General features: G+C 48.2%; 1 protein-coding gene across 1 annotated transcript; it reads right to left on the minus strand.

The window, feature by feature from the left end:
- Nucleotides 1–805: 805 nt before the first annotated feature.
- On the minus strand, nt 806–8,187 carry disp3 (dispatched RND transporter family member 3; the record flags this gene model as incomplete). Its single annotated transcript, XM_080004270.1, has 20 exons — nt 806–1,162; nt 1,413–1,585; nt 1,766–1,879; nt 1,973–2,132; nt 2,235–2,380; nt 2,480–2,606; nt 2,714–2,901; nt 3,010–3,140; nt 3,234–3,403; nt 3,540–3,676; nt 3,765–3,917; nt 4,079–4,240; nt 4,512–4,676; nt 4,822–4,913; nt 5,032–5,171; nt 5,347–5,507; nt 5,625–5,759; nt 5,877–6,013; nt 6,902–7,121; nt 7,245–8,187. The coding sequence occupies 20 exons, from the start codon at nt 8,185–8,187 to the stop codon at nt 806–808; spliced, it is 4,011 nt and encodes a 1,336-aa protein (XP_079860396.1).
- Between the last annotated feature and the right edge of the window lie 917 nt (nt 8,188–9,104).

Below are 9,104 nucleotides of genomic sequence, written 5' to 3' on the forward strand. Positions count from 1 at the left end.
CGTAAAGCCAACGTCAGAGCAGCATATCTACGCCGATGAGCCAATTTAAATCACACCTCATTTAACAAATATGTTTGTGATATAAATGTTATATAAATGTACAACGTTTTAACACTTCTTTATATACTGTGCCGTACCTATTACAACAATAGGATAACCTACATAAATTGTGTGCTGGAAAATAGTTTCCACTTAATTTCTCCCATTTCACAGGAGACAAACCTTGAGAAATAAAACTTGTAATGTGTCATAGCGAACAAATGTGAATCACCCTGTGTGTGAATCACTAACATTTGTCTCCGTGCACCCAGGAGTGCAGTATACTGCAAAAGGTTAAGCCGGTTTTTCGCAACAGCGGGTCATAGAACAGTCAGTGACTTAAAAGCTCCTATAACTTCAACTGAGGGAAACGGTGACTCAACCAGCATTTGACAATCCTCTCTCGAAGCATATCCTCTCCACCTCTAGGCTTGAGATGATATCTGACAGAAATAAAATACCTCAATGGACTCCTTGTTACCTCACCCCTGGAAAGACAGTTTAGAGCGATGCACGGTCAACGGCAATCCACTCACGCTGAGTGACATGAGTTTAAAAATGTACATGTAATCTCTTTGCTTTCACAATGTATCGATTCTAGAATAAAGTCTGTGACATCTTTGTGCTGTTGAGTACAAGATCGTTTTACTGATCTGATACGATGCCCAGCGGAGGGGGAAAAGACAGTGCTCGGTGTTGGGCCTCAAAGTTCTGCTTCCAGAGGTAATTGGGTGCCTTGACATCAGCGGCTGAATGCCAGCGGCTTTCACATGGCGACGGGATGCCCGGCGACGGCTCCCAGCCGCCTCCCCGCCCAGCACAGGGCGCCTCCCAGGGCTGTGGCCGCAGCCACGGCCAAGCTTGCCTTCAGCACCGCTCCCGGGGGCCTGGCAAAGCTGGCGGGGGCCATGCAGGCCAACATGGCCACAGTCACCGTCAGGGTGAACAGAATGGAGACGGCTGTGTTAATGGCCACTATTGTTCCGAATTTGGCGAAAGGCACAATGACACAGAAGAAGAGCGGGACCGTGGAGATTACCGTGGTGACGGCGCTGGACACGATGGCAACACCTACATGGTTTACCGCCTCGATGGTCCGTCGCCGCCTCTCGGCTTGAGGCTCCTGAAGGGGAAAAAAAACAGCAGCAGCAGATGAATTGAACTGTCTCTGTCCTTTGTATTTTAGGGCCTTGAGGGCAACTCTCTTTCTTTGCAATCCAGAAACTGAATCATTGGCAGATGGGAGCACAGTATTATGTAAACACTTTCGGAAGATTGTACAAATTGCTCAAAATGATTACTCAATAGATGTCAGCTGCAATGAACAAAAAGATAAATACTATATAATAACAAACAAAACCCGTTTTGCATACCAAAACATTTCCAGGCGCAGTGGGCAGAGTCTCCCCAGACAGCAGGAACCCTTCCACGAGGTGCAGACAGTAATCCACTGATGATCCCACCAGTATAGACAGAGAGATGGCCTCCACCGCTCCCAGCTCCCAGCCAAGCCAGTACATGATTGCCACCACCGCACACACCACTCCTGTCGGGGATCGGGTGCTCGTAATTTACGCTTTCTAATTACGGAAACCAAAAACCTCAAGTATGTAGTCAGAGTTCATCAGCCATTTGTTCAGTCTTAACCGTCACGATTGAAATCAAAGTACATCCAATTCCACCCTGATTTCTTGACGACTTCAAGGGTCCATTGGATGACTCTTACCCAGAATGGTTAGGAGTATTGGCAGCAGAAGCAGGGGATGAGCTGTAAACACTGAAACAGCTGCCACACAGATGGCTAGAGACAGCAGCAGACTCCAGAGGGCGCTCTCAACACCTATGGCACACAGACATACATGTACTTTACGTTCCAATACACGTCGTGCGCCATCGCCAAACCCCTTCGGTGATCTTTTAACTCTTTACTCACCGATGATTTCCATGAAGATTTGCTTCCAGTGCTCACACGTCTGGAAGCCCCGGTGCAAAGCGGAGGATGGTGGGAGCGCGGCGAGTTGCTCCCGAACAAAGGTCTCCCATTGGACAAAGTCGGAGTGCGTCTGAAAGGAGGATTTCCCCTTGTACGTAGTCTTAAGAATAAAGGAGAGAGAGAGAGATTGAGTTTTATTAAGCATTGAGACGTGATGTGCTGCACACCAGTGGGAAGCTGAAAAATAAGACTCACGACTCACAGACTCGAAGGCCATGGACAGCCAGCGAACCTTGCCGTCGTGCATTCCCACTGCTCCATGGGAAAGCTGCCCAGGCAGGAGGTTGGGCTCGGGGAGAGAGTGACACTCGGGATGCAGCACGGGCAGGATGGAAGACAGCTTGTTACCTGAAGGACAATTATAATGATCCTTTTTTAAGTATCTATTTAAGAGAGATGTCATTTGTAATCTCATCCAACGTGACTGATGGCGATAATGAGCTCTACCTGAAGGGAGGCATTGAGCTCCTCCGGGTTTCACAAGTTGTTTATTTGCACTTATTGCTTTACAAATTTTGCAAAGGTGTCCCATCTCCTGGAAAATATCAAAGTCTGGATCCAATATCACGGTGCCCTAAGGGGAAAATTGAACAAAGCATCAATTCCACCAGAACGTGATCGAAGAGCCTGGTTATGAATTACCCGTATCGATTTTTTAACAGGCCCAGGAGGCTCTCTCACCATATTGCCGATGACATGGTTGTCTGTGCGCTGGGTCCGGTTCACTCCCAGGATTCCAAACACCACGAATACCATGGCCCCAGTATCAACCAGAGGACGCACCGCCGGCTGGCCACACACGCCGCCACCACACGGGTTAAAGCCAAAGGTTTTGGACGAGGGCTTTGTGTTGGCGCCCGACTCGGAATCTCTCGGAAAAAAACACAGAGTCACGTTCAATACTCAGCGTGAGAGCTATTCAGGGACTTAAAAATGATCGCTGCTGTCTGACATCCTGGCAGCTCTTTATGACTTACCACTGGGGAGAGGGGTGTAAAAGGTGCCGCGTGTGGGTCCATCGGGCCCGGAGCCGAATCTGCAACCGGGCGGTTTGGCACACACTCGACTTGGGTGGGGCCTCAGCCGGTGCTGGGCAAAGTACAGTCTCCTACGGGGCGAAGGGAGAGGTTTTTCCCTCCGGTTTGCCCATAAACACAGCGGGACAGACCCCGCTCTGCTCGTTTACAGCTTGGGCTCTTACCTGCTGTGCTGCTGCTGAGACAGCGACATGTAGAAAGAGAACTCTGACGCCCAGCCGTGGCGGGGGTCGCATGCCTCCAAGGTGATCATCCAGCTGGCATGAGGGCGGTACACATGGGAAACACACACGGTCATTTGGGTGGTGTAGTTGCTTTGGGGTTGACAATAGGCCTATTCAGAAAACAAGATTAGCCATACAGTGAGTAGAAGGATTTAAATAATTCACAATGTACACAATTACTATTTGATACATATGAGGTAGCGTGTCATATGGTGGAAGTTGGTGGATTTCCAGTGGCTGCCTCACCTGAAACGATGACACGTCTTCATTTCCTGCGCTCACTGGTGTCCATGGAGAGGGAACGCTGGCGTTAAGAGAGAAGCGATAGAGGCTTCTAGAGGCCTCCACATCCAACTTCGAGATGTATACAGTCAGAAAAGGCCCTAGATATCAAGACAGCATTCTGTGAAATATTCTGGGGAAAAAACATGTATTTAAATGGCGGGACCACTGTTTGTGGAATCCTCTTACCTGTTATGTTGGACACAGAACCGTCTTTCACTTGACTCTGGGGAGAGATGGAGTGTGCAGTGCCCTGGACACGCTGGTGGGCGCCGGACTTTAATGCTGATGAGCTGCTGTGGGCCGGGCTGTATAAAAAATGAGGCTTCTCCATGAACACACCTAGAGGACACAAGAATTTTAAAGCTAAATGTGTTTTTGTTTTGTGTGTGTGTGTGTGTGTGTGTGTGTGTGTGTGTGTGTGTGTGTGTGTGTGTGTGTGTGTGTGTGTGTGTGTGTGTGTATGAGAGGAGTGGGGCTTTCAATCGCTGACACGGCCTCACCAGAGCACATGGGGCAGGAGATGCCTTGGCCGCTCAGATTGTTTCTAAGTGCCAGGAGAGTCTGGAGGTTGGTGTCTGAGCGGAACAGGAGCGGGGCGTGCGTGGCCGGCCTCATGAGACAGCAGCAGCCGGCAGAAAACAGGAGAACCAGAAAGTAGGCCGCTGCAAAAGGGGGATGGACAGAGGTTAACAGCACAACACAAGAAGGATCCGATGGACTAGACGAGGAAGCTGAGAGGTACGAGAGCAAGTCAAGGCAGCTCAATTACGGAGGCTCCATAAATACTTTATGAGACGTGATATTTTGAGGCCTCAACTCTTTCAGGAACTTTGAGACTGCTATATGAATCCAAATAGTAGGATCTTCAATATTGCTGTGTGATAACCTAGTTAGTAAACCTGGTGAACTCCTGCGGTATGCACCCAGAATTACCTATGATAGCTCTATGTCTCTCCACAACGGGCTCGGCCACTAAGTGCTTCAGGGCCCACTGGAGTTTTGCGCTCACCACACCCACATTGTCTTGCCCCGGGGTGGGAAGAGGTGTCTCCACCGACAGGGACAGAATGGCCGTGTCCTCGTCTGCTTCACAGGAGCCTGGGTGCGACAAAGAAACGGGGATTCAGCAGTGCTGGGACAGCGGAATTTTATAGCCTGGATTTGGTTCCTTTCTGGGTTTCTTCCTTCCTCCCTTCCTGCCGTTCTCTCACCCTGTCTCCCCCAGGGGAGATAAGGATCTCACCTGGCTCCATCTCCACTGACAAGAGTGCCACGTCATCATCCTCATCTGACAAGGGATGGTGGCTTGCCGACAGGCCTGAAAATGACTTCCACCTTCGGTGGGAGGAGGCGTGTTGGAAAGAGAGACAGCGGTATAAATCACAGTACCCTGTGGCGCCACTCAGCGTGGACAAATCTCCATGAGACAAAGGGACGGGAACAAAGATCTCACCATTTCAGCCAGGCAGTTTCTTGGGCTTCTACACAGCGGCTCCAGATACACAGGGCAGCCGGCATTAGGATGGAGACCCAAAGCCAGCAGCAGCTCACAATGAGGGCCATGAATAGGCCAAAGTCATGCACGGCTGGTATCTAATTTTAATTTAAAAGATGCAGAGAGAGAAGGACCTTGAAACATCCATTTTGTGCTTATCACACAAAATTGGTTCACTGCGGAGGCAGCCATTTATGTTCAACCACAATAGGAGAGCGTCTCATTCCACATGTCTATATTCTATTAACTGTGGGATTTATCTGCTGTAATTACTTGAGAGAAGGTGTTAGCAGCGTAGGCGGCGGCGGTGGTGAAAGACGTGAGGAAAGTGGCCCGGCCAGCTGTTTTAATGGTGTAGATCATACGCTGCGCTGGTGCAGCCATATAAGATGCCTGCCTGAAGGTGCTGATGAACACAAACACGTCGTCCACACCTGGTGATAAGGAACACAGCAGGAGGGTTGTTGCACCACTTTTTTTTGTAAACCGGCAAAGGCGAAATGGTTTGCCCAGCCTTTAAAGAGAGATTAAATCTACTGTCACAGCCTTACCAATCCCGACGATGACAAAGGCTGCAACTCCATTGAGAATGCCCAGGTACCTCACGCCAAATACAACATGGTACAAGAAAAGAGCCATTAGGCAACTCAGCCCGATACTAACAAGCCCAAAGAATGTCAGGAACACTGCAGAGAAACAAAAGACAAAACAAAACAAATAAATCTATCTATTTATAAATGCTTAACATACTTGGTTGAATACTGTGTTTCATGCAATATGCACTGGATGTGTTGATACTGCACCAGAGAAGGAGGTGAGGACGCAGACCAGCACGGTGATGCAGGCTCCACTGATGACAGCCAGCAGCATGTCCCTGTGGAAGGTATGTCTCACCTCGTCATCAAACAGCTCGGTTCCCCCATACAGCACCTTCACCTGGCTGGAACAAAGCAGACCAAGGAGATTACAATTTAAATCCTTGTTCAAACTCAACTGTGTCTTATCAATGTAGAGAGGGAACACATACGAGGAATAAAAAAAAAAGATTGTTTATCATATAATATTACTACTACATATATTTATATTAATAATAATAAAAAACATTAATATTATAAAATATATTATAATTATTATCTCTACATATACATTTATAAAAATGTTTTTTTATTATATTGTAAAATATTTTATGATTATTTTTCTTGTTATTATTATTATTATTATTATTATTATTATTATTATTACATCTATAATAATAAAATAATAATAATACGATACATTAATTAATTTAGGTTGCGGCGAGATGAAGCCAGACGCCGCGTGCTGCAATGGCGTGAATTGCATATGGCGGTCATGTAAACAAGGCAGAATTTAAGAAAAAACCAAAAGACATAATCAATAGGCATTTAGAGAGTCCTGCCAGAGACGCGCACGGAAATAGTCAACACCGGGCAAGTGTTAAGTTTCGCTTTTTTAGCTTCTAAACTGTTGTCTTATGTGATTATTGTTTGTGGTCTCGCTTAAATTGCGGTCGCCAGGACCACCAAAGCATTTCTAATAGAAAATGTGAAGCTGACATGTCACATTGCTTGAGCAAGCCGCCGTACAATACACGGCGCCGCATATTATGGGGTATCACTCGCACTGACTGTGAATGTCGTCATTTTTTAGTTAAGAGATGGCGTGGAGTTAAAAGATGGCTCTCCCGGAGGCCATAGCAACTGTCAAACTTCACATTCCCTATAGTGAATCAGGAAAAAAAAAACGAAGTCAATGTGGTTGCAAACACATGCTATTCCAATGCATTTAGAAAAGTTGACTGTTCCCCTACCTGGTTGACTGCCGGGCGAGGATATTAGCATACTGAACCACAAAATCTTTGAAGCGCCTTCTTTGCTCCCCTGTTCGGTCCTGGAGGGAATAATAGGAGGGCAGCGGTGCTCCAAAGTGGATCTCACTGCGTAAAAGAGATGAGGAGAGACGCTCAGGGGACAGACTCTCATCCACGTACCAGTAGAACTGTGGGTGGGTGATAGCCAGACTCAAAGAACCTGGGAGGACGAAAGGGTGGGAAAATGAACACCGTCAGGCACACACTCACCAACTCTGTTGTCCAGATTGAAGAGGACAGGGAAAGATGCAACGTTCTCACTAAATCCCCCTCAGGGACTCACCTTGGATGTCCGCCAGGTCGGGACCCATGCCGTCGTAGTAGATCTTCCCTGCACGCTCACTGGGAAAGAGGTAAGACATGAGGGAGCTGGGGGGAGAGCAGAAGGAGGGCCCCAGTGGAAGGTCCCTCAGCACCTCCAGGGGCTTCCAGCAAAACTGGTGGAACTGAGGGTGCTGCATGAGCAGATGTTCCACGCGGTGGATGGTCTGTAGACGCTCCGGAGTAAAGATGTTGCGATCGCCGGCGCCTTGAGCGACAAACACCAGCTCGATCCTCCACAGGGCCTGGCTCTGCAAGTAGGAGTAACCCGCAGCAGACCTGCGCCTCCGAACGAGGGACGCGGTTGCATTTCCAGGTCCGTCCTCTTCCTTCGCTGACGTCTCATCTCTTTTCACAGTGGCCTCTCTCTTCTGATGAGCCGTTCTCTGTAATCTCTCTTTATCAGGAGCGGTGGAATTCTGCCCCTCGTCATCTGCCCTTGGGAACGTTCCGGTTCCCTGTCTGTCCAGCCTCTCCAGCAGGAGATCCTGGAGCGCTGTGCTGTCGCCCTCACCCACGTCACGCCTACGTCTGTCCCAGGAACCCAGCTGTGTTTTAACGGCAATGGTGAGGGCATCAAAGCGCTCGGCGGAGAAGTGACTGTGGACCTCGAAGGCACTGTAGGAGAGGTCTATGTCCAGTGGGGGGCAGTAGAGAAACATGTAGGCAGACAGGGCACAAGGTAGTAGGACGCCTATCCCTAGAACCACTCCGCTGGTCCAGGGCTTTGTGTAAACATACCCCACTGCCCTCCACAGCCCACACCTTTTAATATCACCAAGGCAGAAGGCCCTTACTGCTGTTTGTGCATCTGCTTCATCTTCCTCCCGGCCCTCCTCCTCTTCCTCCTCCTCATCTCCTCTCCAATTGGTCTGAAATAGCAAGGGCTCCTCCTCTAGATCCATAGCGGTTCCTGTCACACAACATGCAGTACTTAATGATCTTTTGTCAAAAGTGATATCCTTGCTCTACGTGGGAGGATAAACACTGGCACAAATTAGGTATACAGCCTGGGTGCAGGCTGCCATAACAGTCAGTATCGGGCACCGGGTCATTTGCAAAGGTCATGTCCATGGGCAAGAACAAGACTTAAGTCTGCCGTCAAACAGACAAGGACAAAGGTGTTCTAGCCCGGGCTTTAAGGAGTCACGGGTGGAAGGGAGGGGGATTAAGAAGGATTTTTTTTTTTTTATCTGGGAACGGTTGGCTGAGCCCTGTTTTTAAGATGCTGATCACAGGGCTTGGGGGATATAGGCCTACAGGATAAAAGCTGTGATTTAATTTTTTTCTCAATGTTAGCGCGCGCAAACAAAATCACACAAAGCGAGCCTGGCAGTGCCTTCGCACATATCAGCAGTCAACTTAACTACTTAGTTTTGTTTGATCCGCGGAAAATTAAATTGTCTTAATTTTTGTAATCACTGGCAGTAGGAGAGCGAGGATAATATTGGGAGTAATGGAACAGAGGCTTTATCTCGTCCGTGACAGCCAGCAGATTAATAGCATCTAACCACAATTACTTTTCTTTTTTTTTTTCTTTTTCTTTTCACAATATGCTTCAGCAGTTTGCGTGGCGATGGGTTGCAGCAAATGGGCTATTCTTCTTGGAGAAGCCTGGAGCTCCGAGGTGAGCCAGGTGACGAGGTGAATCCCTGAATGTGTGGGAAAGATCGCTGCATGAGCTGAAAATAAAGCGTTTGACAGATATCTTGCTCCAAAAGCTAGAAACTTTGAGACTAACTATCTTTCCATTCAGTTTCTGCGGGAAACTTCTGTGGTCGAACATTTGCGGGTTTATTTATTCAGTGTAAAGCGCTAATGT

The sequence above is a fragment of the Zeus faber genome (assembly GCF_960531495.2).
Source record: "Zeus faber genome assembly, chromosome: 7".
NCBI classification, from domain to species: domain Eukaryota; kingdom Metazoa; phylum Chordata; class Actinopteri; order Zeiformes; family Zeidae; genus Zeus; species Zeus faber.